Source organism: Microcebus murinus, chromosome 9, assembly GCF_040939455.1.
Source record: "Microcebus murinus isolate Inina chromosome 9, M.murinus_Inina_mat1.0, whole genome shotgun sequence".
Classification (NCBI taxonomy): Eukaryota; Metazoa; Chordata; class Mammalia; order Primates; family Cheirogaleidae; genus Microcebus; species Microcebus murinus.
In genome coordinates, this window is record NC_134112.1 from 10,134,897 (window position 1) to 10,158,242 (window position 23,346).

A 23,346-nucleotide genomic window follows, 5' to 3' on the forward strand; every position below is an offset into this window, starting at 1 on the left:
TTCTTTCTTCAGAGGCTTGGAACAGTCCTTGGGTAGATCCTGGAGGGTCATGCTTGTGCTTCTTCACATCCTTGTGGGGGTACGCACTTGTGTCTGTTGCTGGACACCAAGCAAGATGACTGTGGTTTCTGCTGGGGACACACTGGGTCTGATGCAGATGACTTGGTGCTTGGTGCAGGGCTCCAGCTGCCTGCCTGCTTGCCGACTCCTCAGGTTGCACACACTTACCTGGCAGCCAGTCAGCATCAGACCAACACACCAACATGGGTGGACCCACGGCCCTGCGAGCCTTACCTTATGTACACTTTTGGGGTTTTCCAGCCAAGCACAGTACATCTCCTCCACATAGTTCGAACTAGTCCCACTCAGAAAGGGTTCGGCAGCAACTGGTGCAGAATAGCACCGAATCTGTTGAAATGTCCTAGCTGCTGCTGGTCTGTTTTGTGAAAATGTCTTAACAGTCTGGGAAGCCGTCAACGGCCTCAATTTAGCAGCACAAGTCCTTAAATGAAACATTTTTGTCCTTAAGTTTTTCACGACTGCCTGTACAAAAAAACGAGAAAGAAAAGTTTTTTAAAAAGAGCATTTTAGGAGATAAGGCTTCTAGAAAAAAAATAAACTTGCCCAACTCTGATGGTTGAAGAGAAAGATTCTGATCTGTAAACGCATCTGCAACACTGTGCTGCCAGCTAGGTGACACTAGGTTCAAGTGCCTGAGAGCATGACAGAGCCATTACTATGTCAAACTGACAGGATGTCTGCACCAGCCCAGGGAAGGTTGGTGCACAGTTGCAGATGTTACCATCTTCACTTAAATGTTCAAATCAAGGCTGGATGTGGGGATGCACTGTAATCCTAGCACTTTGGGAGCCCAAGGTGGAAAGATCACTTGAGGCCAGGAGCTTGAGACCAATCTGGGTCTCTACCCTATCTCTTTTTTATCAAATCTAGTTTAAGGGGTAAGACAATTACAGACATCTGATGTTCTAATTGTATACATATAAAGCAATTACAAAAGGCAAAAAGGATTAATTTAGGAATAGAATGAATTGAAGAATGAAAATCATTTTCTAATCAATCCAGAAACTACTGAGCACCTGCTGTATTCATGGTATTCTAGAAAATACAGAGAATTAGAAAAATACCTTGCTTACCCTCGAGCAGAGGAGAAACAAATATAAAAAAATATTACAGAGAAAACTCTGAGTGCTTGAGAGGCACAGAACATGCCAACAAACCCCCTGGGAGGATGGGCTCCTTCTGGGTGGTGGCATTTCAGGGGAGGAAGGACATGAATGTGAAGGAAGAGGACGTACTGCATGTGGAAGGACCCACAGGAGGAAAGAGAGATGGGAAGAGCCAGAACCTTCTGGTACTAGGAAGTAAGAATGAGTAAAAGCTAGGGAGGGGCCTCGTCCAGGGTCCTGCCCGTCACCTCTGGCACTCATCCCCCTTTTATGAGCCATGGGGAGTGAAGTCTGCCCAAGAGGGCACGCAGTGGGTTCCACAAACGTTGAAAACAGCACTTGCCTAGCACCTTGGGAGGCTGAGGCAGGAGGAGCGCTCAAGGTCAGGAGTTTGAAACCAGCCTGAGCATGAGTGAGACCCCGTCACTACTAAAACAGAAAGAAATTAATTGGCCAACTAAAAACATATAGAAAAAATTATCCAGGCATGGTGGTGAATGCCTGTAGTCCCAGCTTCTCTGGAAGCTGAGGCAGTAGGATTGCCTGAGCCCAGGAGTTTGAGGTTGCTGTGAGCTAGACTAATGCCACAGCACTATAGCTTGGATAACAAAGTGAAAAAAAAAAAAGAAAGAAAAGAAAAAGCAAAGAGCACCTGGAGCAACTGTTCAGTAATACCTGCCTGTGTTAGTGAACCAAGTGCCCCGGATGGTGAGCTACTCCACACATCTGACTCATGCCTAACCCACACACTCCCTGTAAGGTAAGTCTTCTGCTTTATGGCCCCGGTTTCTGTTGTTTCAACCAAGGTCACAGGGCTGCTGGTAGCCAAGATCCCAAGCCAATCTTCCTGATGGCACAAGGAGTAAAGTTCTACAAGGACACTGCCTGTGAAAAAAAGGTGCTTGCTGGCCTAATGCTTAGTTAATGATGAATGTGCTTCAAAGTAGGTAGCCTGGTTGTAAAGCTGGAATTATGCCCCACAGCCACAACTACCTGAAGAAAATTCAAGCTCTGAAACATGCTGTGAATTACCCAGAAATAAATGTAACATAAAAATATCTTCTATATTGTGCATCAGAACCTTCCTCTTGGTCCAAATATGTACAGAATACACCTAAGAAAGACCGACAGAGAGGGGTCAGAGTGTCCTGCATTCTTTTCTGTCCTACTTCACCAACAAGAAAAAGAAAGGTCAGCAAAAGGGAAAAAAGAACAGATTCTTTAAAAACAAACTAAACAACTTACAAAAACTTGCTCCTTACAAATTAAGGTGAACAAGCAATATATTCTCGATGTAACTACAAAATGTAATCCTAACCCCTGGGTTTTCTTTTACTTTAGAAATCAAGTTTTAAGTTAACTTAGTAGTTCTTCCTACTTTCATCTACATCCAAATTCTTCTACTAATAAATTTAAGGCAAAGAGCTCTAACACTGATGACAAAAATAATACCACTGCTGCATTTGAGGCTAATTTTGTATTACATAGGTCCAAAGGAAAACATTCATTTTTTTCCTCTGATAGCATTATCTAGGCAGCATGAAACACCCAATTGAATCTGAGTTGGATTTTCTCCTACAATACAACACCAGCACTTCATTAACTTTTTTTTTTTCTTTTTTGAGACAGAGTCTCACTTTGTTGCCCAGGCTAGAGTGAGTGCCATGGCATCACAGCAACCTCAAACTCCTGGGCTCAAGCAATCCTCCTGCCTCAGCCACCCGAGTAGCTGGGACTACAGGCATGTGCCACCATGCCCAGCTAATTTTTTCTATATATTTTTAGTTGGTCAATTAATTTCTTTCTATTTTTAGTAGAGATGGGGTCTCACTCTATGCTCAGGCTGGTTTCAAACTCCTGACCTTGAGCAATCCAACCCCTGGCCTCCCAGAGTGCTAGGATTACAGGCGTGAGCCTCGGAGGCACTGAGGCACTCGGCCACCTCATTAACTATTATTTAGTTGCCACAACAGCCCAATTAACAGGCACTGCACTAACAACCATAAAAACGCCCGTTTCATCTGTTCTTCCCAAAGAGGTCCTTTCAATATGATACTGGTTAGTAAATCAGGATGTTGAGTTATCTGCAGCCACTGAATCTGACAAATAGTTTAGTGCTGCCCAACACAGTTACCAGCATAGCTAGAGATTTCTAAACTTCCCTTAAGATGACTCATCGGAAAAGCTGCCCTTCAGCAGATGGCTCCACATCCCCCTGTGCCCAGGAATGGCCAGGACAGCTGTCCGCTGTTCACACTCTGACAGACACAAGAGCTGACACTAACTTACATTTGCACTGCACTTTGGTAAAAGGCCCATCCTTAACCTTTCTCTCTTACACGATGTCATAAGAAAGTATTAATATAAATACAAAAAGAAAGCAAGCTACTAGCCAGTCAACATTGGGTCTTGAAATCTAATTCTAGAGTTCTTTAACCATACTAAGTGAACTTTCTGAATAGCACATCAGGCCCGGTGGGTGGCTCACACCTGTAATCCTAGCACTCTGGGAGACTGAGGTGGGTGGATGGTTTTAGCTCAGGAGTTCGAGAACAGCCTGAGCAAGAGCAAGACCCCGGTCTCTACTACTCTACTAAAAAAAACAGAAAGAAATTAGCTAGACAACTAAAAAAAAAAAAAAAAATATATATATATATATATATACACACACACACACACACAAATATTAGCCGGGCATGGTGGCACATGCCTGTAGTCGCAGCTACTCGGGTGGCTGAGGCAGTAGGATTGCTTGAGCCCAGGAGTTTGAGGTTGCTGTGAGCTAGGCTGATGCCACAGCACTCTAGCCCAGGCAACAGAGTGAGACTCTGTCTCAAAAAACAAACAAACAAACAAACAAATAAATAAATAAAAGAGCTCAAGCTATAAGACACACTTAGCGGTTTTATAACTTCCAAGTTATAATAAAGTAAATCTTTGTGACCATGATTCAAATAATGGTGGATTCTTAGTTATGACATCAAAAGTACAAGCAACAAAAGAAAAAACATACATGAGATCTCATCAAAATAAAAAATTTTTATGCCTCTAAGGACTCATTAAGAGAAGATACAGAATGGGAGAAAATACCTACAAGTCATTTATCTGGTAAGGAACTTGTATACTGTATAAAGAACTCATAACTCAATAATAAAAACACAACCCAATCAAAAAAGAGGCCAAGTAATCCTAGCACTCTGGGAGGCTGAGGCGGGCAGACTGCTGGAGGTCAGGAGTTCAAAACCAGCCTGAGCGAGACTCTGTCTCTACTAAAAACAGAAGAAATTAATTGACCAACTAAAAATATATATGCAAAAAATTAGCTGGGCTTGGTGGCACACGCCTGTAGTCCTAGCTACTCAGGAGGCTGAGGCAGTAGGATCGCTTGGGCCCAGGAGATTGAGGTTGCTGTGAGCTAGGCTGACAACACGGCACTCACTCTAGCCTGGGCAACAAAGTAAGACTCTGTCTCAAAAAAAAAAAAAAATAGGCCAAGGATATGAATAGACATTTCTCCAAAGAAGATATACAAACAGCCAATAAACACATAAAAAGATGCTCCACATCTTTAGTCATTACGGACACACAAATCAATACCACAAGGAGATACCTCTTCACACTCACTACATGCAATCAAAAAGAAAACAAATGTTGACAAAGATGTGGAGAATCTGAAACCCTCATGCATTTCTGGTGTGATGTAAAATGGTGCAATCACTTTGGAAAACAGTCTGGCCGTTACTTAAGGGATAAACACAGAGTTACCATGTGATCCATCAAGTCTACTCCTAGGTATATAACCAACAGAAATAAAACATGTTCACACAAAAATGTGTACACAAATGTTCATAGCAGGATCATTCATAAAAGCCAAAAACAAGAACCCAAATACCCATCAACTGATGAATAATAATAATAATAATAATAATAACTGATGGATACACAAAATTTGGTATAGTCACACAACGACTAGTATTCTGTAATAAAAACAAATGAAGTACTGACACATGCTACAACATGGATGAACCTTGAAAACATGCTCTATGAAAGAAGTTAGACATAAAAGAACCCATATTATGATTCCATTTATATGAAATGTCCTCATGTAGAAGAAACAAAACTGTTTTTCCTGCGCTCTACCATCACAATAATCAATACAAAAGACTTCTATGACCAAACATGGGGGTATTCCTCCCCACCAATAACCAATCAATTCTGCAGATGACAGCAGCTGGTATCTCACACTGTCTACCTGGAGACAGCGTAGGTGTCCTTCCCACGCATACCACCCTCCAGGAACCTCCACATGCTCAAGCTACCCAGCTCTCTGCAGCCTGTCCTCTTGGGCCATTTATGGAGACTCCACTGGATAGGCATGACTGAAGCATAAACAACCATGTAGAAATGTGATTAAACAAAAAGGCTATGATCTATTATCAACAGATTGAGTGGGGAAACCTAGCAAGGCCTGTCAGTTCAGATTCTTCCTGGCATCCCTGAGGCATTCCTTCCTCCCTGGTATGAGTCACCACCATTGAGATGGGGGGGTCTTGTGACCCATAATCAAACAAAGTCGGACAATTTCTTTATTGCCAGCTCCAAGACACAAAGGTAGAGGAAGATCTGAGCCTATTTTTAGTTTCTATGGCCTGCCTTGGGGAGAAAAAGGAGCAAGTGAAAGAAGGGCAAGAGGCCTACTTCTGAGGCTGAAAGTGCCAACGTATAACAAACGACTCTTTTACCTTTATCACCCTGATACTGTTCCAAAGCTGCTTCAGGAACTAAGGACAAAAAGGACAAATGTTAATATTTTAACAAAAGATAATGCTTATTGTTTTTGCTATTTAGGAAATAATAAGGACTATGGGAGTTATGAGCCTGGAACAATGGAGATACATATATATATAGAATATCACAGTCCAGAAGAGGCACATCTATACAGACACCGAGTGGATTAGTGGTTGCCTAGGGCTGGGGAAGAGGAAGAGGAGAAGATGAGTGACTCTTAATGGATGTGGGAGTTTCTTTGGGGATGGAAGGGATGAAAATGCTCTCAAAACTAGATTGTGCTGATGATTTTACAACACTCTAATATACTGAAAAACATTCAGCTGTATAATTTATTTCCTTTCTTTCTTTCTTTCTCTCTCTCTCTCTCTCTCTCTCTCTCTCTCTCTATATATATATATATATATATATATATATATTTTTTTTTTTTTTTACTAGCAGTTTACCTTGACAGGCAGCTGTATAATTTAAATGAATTGCAGGGTATGTGAATTATATCTCAATAAAGTTGCTTTAAAAAAATTATGTCTAAGAGAAAATAAAAGTGAGTCCATCATTATCAATAATATACACAAATGACACAGTTGTAACCATTAATTTCAAGATGTAAGAATAAACCTAAACATTTGGAAAAAATCAAGACATAAAAAGAAAAAAAGTAAAAACCAAAAGAAAATTTGTTTTCCAATGTTAAATGCCCTGCCCTTAGGAAATGTTATACTTAAGTATGATTTTGTCTGAAACATGAAGCCTTTGGGGTCTGTGCCTAGAATTTCCCTAGTTGGGCAGGAAACACCCTACCAGGGCCACTTCTAAGTCCCTACAAACAGAATGAGGAAAATAAACTGACTACTGATGCCTATCAACACAACACAGGCTAAGTAGAGGGATAATTAAAAGGCTAAAATAGCCTGTGCAGTTTCCCAGCAAATGAGTCTTTGAGGGGAAAAAAGCATGCATCATTAAGTCACCATTACTCACATGTGTTAGCTGGCAACCATTTTAAAGGACACCTCATTTTGAAAATATTTTCCATTTTCTTGTTTTTTTGGTTTTGGACTCATGATGAATCAAGAACACAATGCTTGCTGCTTGCTACATACCTATGGCTGTTATTTCATGCCTGCAATTATTTTAGTTTTAGCAGTAATACAAAGAATATATCTAGAGAGAGTACAGGTATCAATTGTCCTTTATTGGCTGAGAATCTTAAAGAATTTAACATCTTTCACGGGTGACACCTCATTAAGCTGAGGGACAGGGAGGTATCGAGGATTACTTTTAAATTGCAAAGATATTTTGTCATTCCTAGATCAAAACAACTGTTGAGCCTGGAAGCACAGAGGTGTTGACAGAGTGTGACACCAACTCACTGTGTGAAACTTAAGTATATCACTTGATCTGTGCTCAGACTCCTGGGCCACAAAGTGGAGACAGCAATTACTCCTAATTCCTCCATAATGTCTTTCTATAATTACAAAACAAATATGAATGCATTTTGCAAACCTAAAAGTATTTCGTAATGACTAAAGAATTAACAATTTATCAGGGAAAAAAATGGCAACTAGTGCCGGGCGTGGTGGCTCACGCCTGTAATCCTAGCACTTTGGGAGGCTGAGGCGGGCGGATTGCTCAAGGTCAGGAGTTCGAAACCAGCCTGAGCGAGACCCCGTCTCTACCAAAAATAGAAATAAATTAATTGACCAACTAAAAATATATATACAAAAAAAATTAGCCGGACATGGTGGCACATGCCTGTAGTCCCAGCTCCTCGGGAGGCTGAGGCAGTAGGATCGCTGAGCCCCGGAGATTGAGGTTGCTGTGAGCCAGGCTGACGCCACGGCACTCACTCTAGCCTGGGCAACAAAGTGAGACTCTGTCTCAAAAAAAAAAAAAAAAAAAAAATGGCAACTAGTGATGACATCTCCAAAGAGTTCAAGTTCCCAAGACAAACCTAAACATTAGCTAATCTGGAGTAGCGGTCACTGTGAACTTCTGAAACATTAGCAGGCTGCCTCCATCATTTAGCACAGAAGCCCACTTAGCTCATGAATCGTGGGCCTTCACCACAGGCGGGGGACTAACATCTCTGAGGTCAGATTCCTGAGTAAGCTTCAGTATACAGGTCTGAAGACTGTTCTGCTCCTTCCCTAGACGTGGCCCCACAACATCAGAGATGCCCATGACTGCACTGATACGAACAGGTTGACTGGTGAGGGTGTAGGTAAACAGGCACTTTTTAAAGGTGTTGATAAAGTGTAAATTATTAAATTTTCATGGAAAGCCAGGCAATTCGTCAACATGCTATTAAAGCATATATAGGACTTCTGGTTCTTGCTAAATTTAGCTAAAGACGAGACGTTACATTTAAAACAAAACAGATGACTCTGAAAGGTGGATAAAAAGGAAGCAGACTGACTAGGGACCTCAAGACCCAAAGAAAGAGTATTGAATTTTCAGTTTCCTTTTCGCTTCATATGTCCCAGACTAGGTACCAGAGAAGCCTGCAACCTAGAAATGCCAACAGGTGTAGACAAAATAAATAAATAAATTAAAAAAACCCACAACAAAAGCTTGCTCTCTCTAGCCAAAGAACCAGGAAAAAGGCAGTAAGATGGAAAACTTTTAAATAACTACTCTACTGTAGTCAAACTCCGCAGAAAACACTGCAGTCCCACCCTCACTTCATTCAGGTGATGTCAGAGTAGAGACTGTGGACTTTCATCCCCACCTGGTGATAACAAGCCCTCCCCCACTCCCTCCTCCACAACGTCAGCAGAGACCAGGTGAGGAAGCTGGATTCCAACCCCACCCAGCAGTGCAGAGGCAGCACCCCTCCCTTCCCACGCCTATCACCAAGGCCTAATGGGGAGCTCTTATCCCCATGAAGCAGTAACAAGGAGCCCCTCCCAGGAACAATGAGGCAGCAGTAGTCAGAGGAAGCCTGCTCTGCTTAGAGACTTAAATAAGATCAAGAGTCTTATAACATAATACCCTGGTTACAGTCAAAGATCACTCTTCACATCAAGAACCAGGATGATCCCAAAGAAAAGATGACAATTTATAGACACTAAGAGCAAAATGATACAGATGTTAGAGTTATCTGATGAACATTCCAAAAAAACCATCATCAAAATGCTTCCATTAGAAAAAAAAAAAAATTCTGCTTCAGTAAGAGCTGAAAATATGCTTCCATTAGCAACCATAAACAGGCCTGAAACAAATGAAAAATAAAGTTTCAGCAAAGAAAGAGAAGATAGAAAGAACAAAATATAAATTTCAGAACTGAAAAATGCAATAACCAAAATAAAAAACTTGATGGATGGGTTAAATAAAAGAATGGAGAGGACAGAAGAAATCAGTGAACTTGAAGATAGGACAAAAGAAATTATCCAATCTGAAAAATAGACTGAAAAAAAAAAATGAACAAACCCTTAGGGAAATGTGGAACTACCACAAAAAATCTAATATTCATGTCATCAGCATCCCAGAAGATGACAGAGGGAAGGGCTGAAAAAGTGTTCAAAGAAATAAAACTTGAAAATTTCCAAAATTTGGCAAAAGGCAGAACTTACAAATTTACATCTGTAATCCTAGCACTCTGGGAGGCCAAGGTGGGAGGATCGCTCGAGGTCAGGAGTTCGAGACCAGCCTGAGCAAGAGCGAGATCCCCCGTCTCTACTATAAAAATAGAAAGAAATTAATTGGCCAACTAATATATATATATATATATATATATATATATATATATATATAAAATGAGACAGGCACGGTGGCACATGTCTGTAGTCCCAGCTACTTGGGAGGCTGAGGCAGCAGGATTGCTTGAGCCCAGCAGTTTGAGGTTGCTGTGAGCTAGGCTGACACCACGGCACTCACTCTAGCCCGGGCAACAAAGTGAGACTCTGTCTCAAAAGAAAAAAAAAAAAAAACCAACACAAAAAACTTGAATAACATCATAATTCTCATCAGAAACTATGGAAGCCAAGAGGAACTGGCATAACATTTTTCATTATTCAAGTGCCAAAGGAAAAGTGTTAACCCACAATCATATATCCAGCAATGATATCCTTCAGTAACGAAAGGGAATTTGTAGCCAGCAAATTTACCCTAAATGAATAATAGCTAAAGGAAGTTTTTTTTTTCATTAACATTGTTTTTTTATTGTTTTTTTTTCTTTTATTTCATCATATTATGGAGGTACAAATATTGTTAGGGTTACAAATATTGCCCCTGGCCCCCCTCCCCCCAGGAATTTTTCTAAACACAAAGGGAATGATATATGCATTCCGGAACTGGGGAAGAAAAAAGGAGAAAATAAAAAAGGAAAAAGTAAAAGAAATTTATTAAAATTAAAAAAAAAAACAAAGAAAGGGAATGATAAACAAAGGAATCTTGGAAGATTGATGGAGGAGGAAATAACAGAAAGAACAAGTACATGGGTACATATAATTTCCTTATCTTAAGTCTCTTAAATTATGCTTAATGGCTAAAGCAAAAATTATAACATGTCTGATGTAGTTCCAAATGCACGTAGGAAGTTAAGACAATTTTAAATGGGGGAGAATAGCTGGGCATGGTGATACATGTCTATAGTCCCAGCTACTCAGGATAAGGTGGGAGGATCACAGTAGCCCAGAAGTCTGAAGCCATAGTTTGCTATGGCTTATGAATAGCCACAACAATTGTGCTATGAATAGCCACTGAACTCCAGCCTAGACAACACAGCAAGATCCCATCTCTAAAAATTAATTAATTAATTAAATGGAAAAGAGCAAAGAGATGTTAAGGGAGACAATGTTTCTACACTTCACTCAAACTGATAAAATGACGGTGTGAGTAAACTAATAACTTATATCTATATAATGTAATACCTAGACAACTACTAAAAAAAATCTATACAAAGATACACTAAAAACACCATACATAAAAATAAAATTTTAGCAGTGGCTCACGCCTATAATCAATCCTAGCACTCTGGGAGGCCGAAGCAGGTAGACTGCTTGAGCTCAAGAGTTCCAGACCAGCCTGAGCAAGACCTAGATCCCGTCTCTACTATAAATAGAAAGAAATGAGCCAACCAACTAAAAACAGAAAAAATTAGCTGGGCATGGTGGCGGGCATGGTGGCACGTGCCTGTAGTCCCAGCTACACAGGAGACTGAGGCAGGAGGATCGCATGAGCCCAGAAGTTTGAGGTTGCTGTGAGCTACGCTGACGCCACAGTACTCTAGCCCAAGCAACAGAGTAAGACTCTGTCTCAAAAAAAAAATAAAATAAAATAAAATAAAAATTGGCTGGGGCTCAGTGGCTATAATCCTAGCATCTGGGAGGCCAAGGCGGGCAGATTGCTTGAGGTCAGGAGTTTGAGACCAGCCTGAGCAAGAGTGAGACCCCATCTCTACTAAAAATAGAAAGAAATTAACTGGACAACTAAAAATATATAGGAAAAAATTAGCTGGGCATGGTGGCACATGCCTGTAGTCCCAGCTACTTGGGTGGCTGAGGCAGAATGATCGCTTGAGCCCAGGAGTTTCAGGTTGCTGTGAGCTAGGCTGATGCCATGGCATTCTAGCCAGGGCAATACAGTGAGATGCTGTCTCACAAATAAATAAATAAATACAATTTTAAAATATGTTCCTCTAACACACAGGAAGTCAAGAAAAACAAAGCAGAAAAATTAAAAGCAGAGCAAAGAATAAAGCAGAAAACTTAAGTCTTAAAATAACAATTACATAAATGTAAATGATATAAATATACCAATTAAAAGACAGAGATGGGCAAGTGGATAAAACAGGACCCAATTATATGCTTGTCTATAAGAAAGTCACTTCAAATACAATAATATAGTAGATCAGACAGTCTCTAGAAAAAAAAAACCCTTATGTAATGCTTTAAGATTGAAAGCACAGTATATCATGCAAATATTAATCAAATAAAAGCAAAAGTGGCTATATTATTACTGAATAAAGTAGACTTCTGAGCAAAGAAAATTACCAGAGACAGAGAGGACCATTATATGATAAAAAGGTCAATCTGCCAAGAAAACAAAGCAATCCTAAATGCACATGCACCAAAAAAGAAAGCTGCTAAATATGTGAAAACTGATAGGAGTGAAAGGAGAAAAACCCACAATTATAGTTGGAGACTTTGACCTCCCCCTTTAACAATGGATAAAACAGCTAGATATAAAATCAACAAGGATATATAACTCAACAAAAGTACAAACTACCACAACACATTCAATATGAAATAGATAAATTCATAACCTTATAACTATTTTAAATTTTAATTTGTAATTTAAAAGCTCCTGAAAGACCAATTTCCAGGCCCAGATGACTTCACAAAAAAATTCTACCAGACAAATTCTAGTATATGAATTAGCTTCAATTCTATATGATATATTTCAGAAAAGGAGGGAACACTTACCAATTCATTTTATGAAGCTAGTATTTCCCTGATATCAAAGATAAAGGCAGTACCAAAAGAGTTTCAGACTAATATCCCTCATAAATACAGATGTAAAAAATCCTTAACAAAATATTATCAAATAGAGTTCAGCAATATATAAATACAATTAATATACCATGACCTAGTTAGGTTTATTCTACAGATGCAAGGCTGGTCATATATATATATATATATATATATATATATATATATATATAAAATCAATAAAATTTATCATATTGACAGGCTAGAGAAGAAAAATCAAATGATAATATCGGTTGATGCAAATAAAGCATCTGACAAAATTCAACACCAATCCATGAAAAAACTCAGGAAACTAGTAATCGAGAACTTCAACTTGATAAAGAGCAACTACAAAGGCCTGCAGCTAAGGTAATAATTAATGGTGAAAGACTAAAAGCTTCTAAGAAAACAAGGCAAGGGGCCAGGCATGGTGGTTCACTCAAGCCTGTAATCCTAGCACTCTGGGAGGTCGAGGAGGGAGGATGGCTCAAGGTCAGGAGTTAGAGACCAGCCTGGGCAAGAGTGAGACCCCCATCTTTACTAAAAACAGAAAGAAATTGGCTATACAACTAAAAATATATATAGAAAAACTCAGCCAGGCATGGTGGCACATGCCTGTAGTCCCAGCTACTCGGGAGACTGAGGCAGAAAGATCATTGAACCCAGGAGTCTGAGGTTGCTGATCCAGGCTGATGCCAGGGCACTCTAGCCTGGGCATCAGAGTGAGACTCTGTCTCAAAAAAAAAAAAAAGAAAACAAGGCAAGGATGTCCACTGTCACCCCTCCTATAAACACAGACATAGCCAGTTCAATTAGGCAAGAAAAGGAACTAAGAGGCATACATATCAGAAAGTAAAAAATAAAACTATTCCTATTTGCAAATGACATAACTGTCTACACAGAAAACTGGAAGACATCTAAACACTGAGTTCAGCAAGGTCACAGGATACAAGATAAAAATACAATACCCAGGTGTATTCCTACATACTAGCAATAAACCCATGTAAGGCAAAATTTTAAAAACAGAAACACCTAGGTGTACATCCAATAAAACATGGGCAGGGTATGTATGTTGAAAACTACAAAGCACTGATGAAAGAAATCAAAGAGCTAAGTATATGGAGACCCATACAATGCTCACGGATTGGAAAAGTGAACACTAAAATTTTTTGTAGAAGATTGTTCTAAATTTATATGGAAAGGTAGAAGAACTAGATTAGCTAAAACAATTTTGAAAAAGAATAAAAGTAGGAAGAATCAATCTGATTTCAAGACTTATTATGCAGCTGTAGTAATCAAAACTGTGTGGTATTGGTGATGAAAACAGGGAACTCAGAAACAGACCCACAAAAACAAGCACAGCCAAGTGATTTTTGACAAAAGTGCAAAAGCCAATGGAGGAAGAACAGTCTTCTCATACAAATGGTGCTGGTTAGATATTCATAAGCAAAACTGCCACGAAACACTCAACCTAAACTTGATACCATATACAGAAATTAACTCAAAATGAATCACAAGTTTAAATGTAAAACATAACTATAAAACTTTTAGAAAAGTTCACAGGATAAAATCTTCAGGAACTTGGGCTGGGCAAAGAGCTTAGACTTGACACCTAAAACACAATCTAAAAGACAAAATTGTTAAACCAGACTTCATCAAATTATAAACTTTTGCTCTGCAGAAGACCCTGTTAAGAAATGAAAAGACAGGCTGCGCATAATGGCTCACACCTGTTATCCCAGCACTTTGGGAGTCTGAGACAGGAAGATCACAGGAAGCCAGGAGTTTTGAGACCAGGTTGGGCAATGTGGTGATACCATGTCTCTACAAAAATATAGAAAAATCAGTCAGGTGTGGTGATATGCACCTGTAGTCCCAGCTACTTGGGAGGCAGGAGGATCATCTGGGCACACTGTTGGAGGTTGCAGTGAGCTATGATGATGCCACTGCACTCTAGCCTAGGCAACAGTGTGAGACCTTGCCTCAAAAAAAGAAAAGAAAAAAGAAAAAGAAAGAAAAACTACCAACTAGGAGGGAATATTTGCATTTGCAAATCATATAACCAACAAAAGATTAGTATCTAGAATACACAAAGAATTCTCAAAACTCAACATTAAAAAAAAACCAAACAACTAAATCCAATCACAAAATGGGCAAAAAACACAGACAGACATTTGACCCAAGAGGATATACAGATGGCAAATAAGCACATGAAAATATGTTCAACATCATTAACCATCAGGGAAATACAAATTAAAACCGCAATGAGACATCACTACACATCTATTAGAGTGGCTAAAATAAAAAATAGTAACATCACCAAATGCTGGCAAGGGTGTGGAGAAACAAGATCACACATACATTGTTGGTGAGAATGTAAAATGGTAAAACAGTTTGGCTATTCCTTTAAAAAGAAAGCATGCACTAGGACCTAGTGATTGCATTTCTAAGCATTTATCTCAGAGAAATGTCAATTTATGTTCACATAAACCTGTACATGAACATTTATGACAACTTTATTTGGATAGCCAAAGATTGGAAACAGCCCAGATGTCCACTACTTGTGGTATATTCATAGCCTGCCGGCAATAAAAAGGAACAAATTACTGATATACACAACAGTCCTGGATGCATCTGCTGAGAATTATGCTAAGTGGAAAAAAACAATCCTAAAAGGCTGTATGATTCCATTTGGCATTCCTGACACACCAAAATTAGGAAAATGGAGAACAGACTAGTGGTTGCAGGGAGTTGAGGGAGTGGGGGCAGGATGGACATGGGTGTGGCTATAATAAAAAGGCTAAAGGACCCAATCCTTGTAGTTATGGAAATGTTCTGTATCTTGAATTTTATTAATTACAATACTGACTGTGATATTTACTATAGTTTTGCAAAATGTTACCAATGGAGAAAAGTGGGTAAAAGGGTTACAGGATCTCGCTATACTATACTATTTGTTACGACTCCATACAATAAATTTTCATGTATAATTATTTAAAATTTTACAATTCTCAAAATAAATTTCTTAATAATATGTAGTTATCTCAAAATAAAAGCTATCTGAAAATTTTAAAAGTAGATGATACTATATTTTTTTCAAATGGGGCTAGTGAAGAGTGAGATCGTTTAAAAAGGCAGTTCCTTTGTGATACAGATATATTAAATAAGGTAAACATCGGTATTTAATAAATTGTACATTCAAATTTAAACATAAGCAACAGAAATTCATATCTGAGTATGTATATCTGAGATTCAAGTTAGTCTTTAAAAGTAATTCTGGTGATGGCTGTGTAACTATGAAAACACTACATACAAACCAGTGAACTGTGCACTTTAAATGAGTGAATTGTATGGTGTGTGAATTATATCTCAGTAAAGCTGTTATTTAAGGGGAAAAAGTAATTTAAATGTGAAAAGTACTGTCAAAAAATGAGGATACAGTGATCTTTATTTATCCAACTGTCCAAGAACCAGTCCCCAGCTAATTTACAAAGCTACAAAAGCGTTATGTATTTTCCTATCAGGAGGTTCTACACAGCAAAATATGGTTTGACTGTGGTAGAGATGCCCTGCAAAAAAGGCTTCAAATCCCAGGCCACCCATCCTAAAGCCAGCTGCTCAAAGCAGTGTACCTGGAAATCAACTTCAAAATACAGACTGCAAAACAAGGCACAAGGAAATCCCAAGAGTCCCCTTGGCTCTCTGTTCTGGGGAAAGGGGCAGAGATGGCAGGTAGGGCACACTGGGGTCAGGGTGTAGGCACAGCCGTAAAGTTTTCTATTAAATCTCAGTACATAACAACTCACATCCAGGTCAGATACAATTTCGAGAGTGGGAAAGATGCCTGAAAGCTGTTTCTGGGGGAAATAGGCTTGATCTCAGTCAACTTGTTTGAACTAACTTTGGGCAGCAGGTGCGGGGACAGCGCCAAGGTTAGCGCCGTGACCCGAAGGGCGGTCCCAAGCCAGGCCACCACGAAGCTGGACGCTCAGACAGAACGCGAGGACGCGATCCAAGCAAGCCAGCGTCTTACGGACAAAGCAATGCGGACTACTCGGGCGGGAAGGAGGGAGCGTCCGAGCAAGAAGGACGCGGTCAGACCGCGGCCTGCCACGTGACACCCGTCGCGACCTTGGGGTCACCCTGGCTGCCGCGCCGCCCGCTCCCTCACATCCGCCGCCCAGCCCGCCCCGCGCTCACCTACAACCAATGGCGCGGCGCTCCGCGCCCTGCGCGACCTTGGCGCGCGCCCGTACCCGCCAATCTCCGCCTGCCGGGCGGGCACTGCCGTGCCATTGGCTACCATGCCCGTCTGTCAGGCCCCGTCCCTCCCACCACCCTCCGTCAGCCCTGCTCCATCCAGCTCCACTCCCCTGTCACCGCGGCGCCCGCGGCATCAAGGGCGCGGCGGCCTCGCCCCCTGCCACGAGCCCTGACCCTGGACCGACAAGCGCCGCGCCTCCTGGCACTGCGCTGGAATCGGCAGCAGCGCGCGGTTACCTGTGTCCGGCTCAGCTCCGCCCGAATGAGGCGCCGACACCCCACTCCGGGGCACCAAACTCTCGGCCCCGCCCCGGCGTGTGGCGTCAGCACGTAGCCCTACCCCGGAGAAGAAGGCCCGCCCATCTGGCTGTAGGCGGGATTGTGACGTCACAGAGCCGCGCCGGCGTGACCGCGCAGGTGGGGGCGTCACGGCAGGCCAGAGCCCGCTTTTTTGCTCAGCTGGAAAGAGGGTTTAGTGTGTGGACTTCCAACGGCTTGTACGCTCATTTTGTAAAACTAAGATGTGGCCAACATCTCGTAGAAAACCATCAAATGATAGTTGCCTTAATGCGAAATTTGTCACGGCACAAAAATAAACAATTTGAATAACAAAATCTACCGTACTGAGCATTTGTTTTGCGCCATGCCTTCGGACAAGCGCTTCACCTGCACTACCGTGTAACAACCTGTGAAAAGGATGTTACTAGCCATGCTGGTACCCCACTTAGGTTGTTTTGACTCCCCGAGCCACCTACCAAGAAAGATAAAACGCTAGTTAACCAATCACACCTTGTTGATAGATTCTCCCTATTTCAAAATGTTAAAATTTGAGGGGAAAGTTGTATCTAAGAATTGATGAAATATGGTAAGTTGTATTCAATCACATGCTGAGAAACTTAGTCCCTTGCAGTTTTCCAGTCTTCGTTACAGCCAGGAGAAAACCTCATTTCTTGCTGTCTTTAACACCAATCTTTTTTTTTATTTCCCTTTTTGACATAGATCAGACTTTAGGCTCAAAGCTTTCAGTGGGCAATAATATAAAGCTAGACCTTAAACTGCTTTGTCTTCATAGTATTTGACAGTTTGTTTATGATACTTGATACTGGTTTTCCCACTTAGGAGAAAGTTTTCTTTTGTAATAAGTGGTTCTATCTAAATGAGGTATTAAGTAGATACTAGCATGGCTAGAAGGTGGCATCCAAATAACTGGCATTAAGGAAACTGTTCTAGCCTGTCTTGAATATTGTCCTGGGTATATTTTCCCAACAAGATAAAAAACTACTTAAAGACAAAAACTATGTCATGTATCACAGCAGAGATTTTGGGGTGACAAGGGGCAGGGATCTGACCAGCATGGTCATCCCATAGAGGACACAAATATTTGAATGTGGGCCAGTCTTCAAACCAAGGCTATGCTAGCCCTCCAGGGGTATGATATAGACTTCGAGCAATTTCTAAAAGAGAAAGGCCAAGTAAGAGGTGTTTTTTTGTTTTTTTTTTTGTTTGTTTGTTTGTTTTTAATAGAGAGTGTAAGTACTTCTAAGAACAAAGTTGGACTGATGTGTGGGACAAGGATCTGGAGACTAGGAGAAGATGAAAGGACCAAGGAACAAACTTCAGTATGCTTTTTTTCCTTTTTATTTTTTAAATAAAATATTTAAAATATTTAAACTAAATTTGTGTTGTAGTAAAATATATTTAAAATTTGCCATTTAATAATTTTAAGTGTATAATTCAGTGGCATTTATTACATTCACAATATTGTGCAACCATCACCACTATTTTCAAACTTTTTCATCACTCCAAATGGAAACTCTGTAACCATTAAGCAATAACTTCCCATTTCCCCCTCCCCTCTGCCTCTCCCCTCTCCCTTGGTAACCTCTATTATATTAATGCTTACATTAATACTCTCTGTCTCTATAAATTTGATTACTCTAGTTACCTCATGTAAGTGGAATCATACTGTATTTGTCATTTTGTGTCTGGCTTATTTCTGGCTTAGCATAATATTGTCAAAGTTTGTCCATGTTGTAGCATAGATCAGAACTTCATTCCTTTTTATAGCTGAATAATATTCCATTGCATTAAATATCTGCAGCATTTTTTTTATTCATTCACCCATTGCTAGATACTTGGATTGTTTCCAGCTTTTGGCTATTGCAAATAATGCTGCAATAAACATTGGCTTATAAGTATCTGGATATGTGTTTATATTAATAATTATTTTGCATATATATATATATATATATACACACACACCTGGGAGTGGAATTGTTGGGTTGTATGGGAATTCTGTCTAGCTTTTTGAAGAAGTGATAAATTGTTTCCCACCACAGCCACACCATTTTACATTTCCACCAGCAAAGTATAGTTTCCAATTTCTCCACAACCTTGCCAACACTTGTTATTTTCTTTTCTTTTCTTTTCTTTTCTTTTCTTTTCTTTTCTTTTCTTTTCTTTTCTTTTCTTTTCTTTTCTTTTCTTTTCTTTTCTTTTCGACAGAGTCTCACTCTGTTGCCCAGGCTAGAGTGCTGTGGCATCAGCCTAGCTCACAGCAACCTCAAACTCCTGGGCTCAAGCAATCCTCCTGCCTCAGCCTCCTAGTAGCTGGGACTACAGGCATGCACCACCATGCCCGGCTAATTTTTTCTATATATATTTTTAGTTGGCCAATTAATGTCTTTCTATTTATAGTAGAGACAGGGTCTCGCTCTTGCTCAGGCTGGTTTCGAACTCCTGACCTCCAGCAATCTGCCCACCTCAGCCTCCCAGAGTGCTAGGATTACAGGTGTGAGCCACCGCACCCGGCCCCATTTACCCATTTTTAAATTTAGTTTATCCTTTTGTTGTTGAGGTGTAGGAGTTCTTTATATATTCTGGATATTAGACCTTACCAGACATGTGATTTGAAAATAATGTTTTCCATTTTCTAGTTGTCTTTGCATTTCTTGACAATATCATTTGATGAACAAGTTTTCGATTTTTTGGTGTTCCTGAAGAGTTTACTTGGGCAGTCCATGGCGGGGAGGGGGAGGGGGGGAGGGTTCACCTAGAAAAAGGTGTTGAACCTCTTGGTGGTGAAGCATGTGGCTCATGATTTCATGGCAGTACTGGTGGGGCAGTAGGAACTTGATGACGGCATGGTGGAATTGACCACTGGCCCACGGCACTTTCTGAAGCAATCTCCTCCATCTTCATGATCTCAATGGAGCATGCCTGGAACCCTATTGCTAGATGGTGATGCCTGCCAGATCAGACCCTGTGTCCCCAGGATAGGTTGTGGGTGCTGCTTGGGGAAGTGGCACAGCCAGATGCCCAAGTTCTTCACCCAAAATGGGGAGCATCCCCCAACCCTGTCCACTGGAGACAATTTCTATCAGAAGACTTCATCTTCAACTGAGATACAAAGTTCCAGAGGCACAAAGATTTTTATGTAGTAGAAGGTTGGTGTGCAGCTTTTGGGGGTGGGCAGGCAGCACCCTACCACCTCATACTCTTACAGTGTACCCCAGGCCTTCATGGCCTCCCTTTGTGTTAGCCACTACCCACCAAAAGCCAAAAGTTTTTAATTTTTTTTTTTTTTTTTTTGAGACAGAGTCTCGTTTTGTTGCCCAGGCTAGAGTGAGTGCTGTGGCATCAGCCTAGCTTACAGCAACCTCAATCTCCTGGGCTCAAACAATCCTCCTGCCTCAGCATCCCAAGTAGCTGGGACTACAGGCATGCGCCACCATGCCCGGCTAAATATATATATATATATATATATATATATATATATATATATATATTTGACCAATTAATTTCTTTCTATTTATAGTAGAGACAGGATCTCGCTCTTACTCAGGCTGGTTTTGAACTCCTCACCTTGAGCGATCCACCCACCTCGGCCTCCCAAAGTGCTAGGATTATAGGCATGAGCCACCGCACCTGACCAAAGTTTTTTTGTTTTTTTTTTTTTTGAGACAGAGTCTTGGTTTGTTGCCCAGGCTAGAGTGAGTGCCGTGGCGTCAGCCTAGCTCACAGCAACCTCAGACTCCTGGGCTTAAGCAATCCTTCTGTCTCAGCTTCCTGAGTAGCTGGGACTACAGGCATGCGCCACCATGCCCGGCTAACTTTTTCTATATATATATTAGTTGTCCAATTAATTTCTTGCTATTTATAGTAGAGACAGGGTCTCGCTCTTGTTCAGGCTGGTTTCGAACTCCTGACCTTGAGCGATCCACCGGCCTCGGCCTCCCAGAGAGCTAGGATTACAGGCGTGAGCCACCGCGCCCAGCCAAAGTTTTTAATTTTGATGTTACTCATGTCAGATCTAAGAATTCATTGCCAAATCTGAGGTCATGAAGATTTCAATAATTTATCCATTTTGAGTTAATTTTTGTTTATGACTGTAGGGTCCAACTTCATTCTTTTACATGTGGAACTCCAGTTGGCCCAGCATCACTTGTTGAAAAGACTATTCCTTCTCTATTGAATGGACTTGGTACCCTTTTTGAAAATCAGTTGACCATAGATGTTGGGTTTATTTCCAGACTCTCAATTTTATTCCATTGGTCTATACATCTATCCTTATGCCAATACCATACTGTTTTAATTACTGTAGCTTTATAGTAAATTTTGAAATTGGAAAACATGAGTTCTCCACTTTGTTCTTTTCAAGATTGTTTTGTCTACACAGGGCCCCTTGCAATATCATATAAATTTGAAGATTGGCTTTTATATTTCTGCAAAATAAGGCTGTTGGAATTTTGGTACAGATTGAGTTGAATCTATAGATCACTGTGGGTAGTATTGACATCTTAACAATACTAAGTCTTCCAGTCCATAAACACAGGATGTCTTTCCATTTATTTAGGTTGTCTTTAGTTTCTTTTAGCAATGTTTTGTAGTTTTTGGTGTATATGTCCTTTACTTACTTGGTTAAATTTACTCCTAGGTATTTTATTCTTTCCAATACATTTTTAAATTGCTCTATTAATCTCTTTTTTCGATATTTCATTACTAGTGTGTTGATTTGGGGTGTTGATACTGTGCTCTGCAACTTTGCTGGACTTGTTTATTACCTCTTCTTTGAGATTTTTTTATATAGAGGATCAAGTCATCTGTGGATAGAAATAGTTTTCCTTCTTCCTTTCCAGGTAGGACAACTTTTGTTTCTGTTTCTTATCTAATTGCTCTGGCTAGAGCATCCAATACAATTTTGAATAGCAGTGGTGAAAGTGAGCGTCCTTGTCTTGTTCCTAAGCGTAGGGGAACGATTTCAGTCTTTCACCACTGAGTATGTTTGCTATGGGATTTTCATAGATGTCTTTTAACATGTTAAGGAAGTTTCCTCACTTGAAGCTCTTACTCGAGGGAGGAGGGGGGGCATGGGCAATATATGTAACCTTAACACTTGTACCCCCTAATATGCTAAAATAAAAAAAAATAGAAAAGAAAAGAATTGCCATCTGGAAACTTGAGGTTCCATGTTTACAAATGTGGGTACTGATAATTATCTACCTCATACATTTATTAGGAGAGATCAATGGTATGTGGCGTTTGATTTCAGAACTACAAGTTCCATAAAGGTGTTTTGCTTGGCTCCTTCTTTGGTCCCAGTAATCCCCATGTCTTACACAGAGGAAGCCTTGTATAATGTTTGTCAAGTCAATAACTTAATAAACATTTAATAAATCAAAAAAAAGCAAAAAACAAAAAAAGGAAGTTCCCTCATATTCCTAGTTTTCTGAGTGTCCTTTTTAAATCATGAAAGGGTACTGGATTTTGTCAAAGGCCTTTTTGTCATTAATTGAAATAATCATGTTTTCCCCCTTCCTTCTATTAATGTGATATATTATATTAATTGATTGTCTTATGTTGAACCTGCAGGCCAGTTCTCCAATTGAACTGACCCAATTCTCCCCCATTTCTCACTTGTAGTTCTCAAGAATAACTGTAGAATGTGCTGGAAATGCAGCATCCTGAGATAAGTGTGAACTAGCCAGAACAGCCCTGACTCTGTTACAGTTTCCCTTAGAAACAGGATGTCCTTCGATGCTTTGTCCCCGGGGGTCATATTGTCTTTGGTATATGAAACCTGGGGTAGACTGCTTTCTAGTGTCCCTCAGCTGAGGTGCAAGTGGGGCAAGTGCAGACAAGACTCTATCTGCCCTGAGCTCCTTTCCTGAGCCTTGGGGGACTGCCTCATCCTGAATCCTAGGTTTCTGTTGTCCTTTGCTGCCTATTTATAAATAATAAACCTGCTTCATGTAAGATATTTTGTGTGTGAGTGTTTGGCTTCCCTGGACTCAGGCAAGTGGTAAAAGTGCAGCCCAAGATGTCGTGGGCTGAATTGATAACCAGTGCACAAATTGCAGGACCACTCTTATATTCATGGACTAAATCGCACTGGGTCATGATGTGTAATCTTCTTAATATGCTGTTAGATTTGGTTTGCTACTATTTTTTGAGGATTTTTTGCCTGTATATTTATATTTTAAAAAATTGTGGTAAAAACACATAGCACAAAATTTACCATCTTAATTGTTAGGGTGGAAACTTACTAGGTGCTCATGGTGGGTTGGAGAAAGAATTCTCACGCAGAGTTTAGGATAGAAAGAAGTACAAAGTTTATTTATTTTCCTGAGAGTGGG

General features: G+C 40.3%; 1 protein-coding gene across 7 annotated transcripts in view; it reads right to left on the minus strand.

Annotated features, from left to right (window-relative positions):
• Positions 1 to 17,052, minus strand: part of OGDH (oxoglutarate dehydrogenase) — a 90,947-nt gene extending 73,895 nt beyond the window's left edge. For 3 of the 7 annotated variants that reach the window (XM_076006264.1, XM_076006265.1, XM_012763377.2), the window contains exons 1-3: positions 16,949 to 17,050; positions 5,930 to 5,968; positions 295 to 543 (exon numbers count right to left, since the gene is read on the minus strand). In XM_076006264.1, the coding sequence (XP_075862379.1) occupies positions 295 to 516 (222 nt within the window). In that variant the 5' untranslated portion in view covers positions 517 to 543; positions 5,930 to 5,968; positions 16,949 to 17,050. Of the gene's footprint in view, positions 1 to 294; positions 544 to 5,929; positions 5,969 to 16,948 lie in introns of all 7 variants that reach the window. The other 4 variants (XM_012763381.2, XM_012763384.2, XM_012763379.2 and 1 more) reach the window with 2 other exon arrangements.
• Positions 17,053 to 23,346: the final 6,294 nt, after the last annotated feature.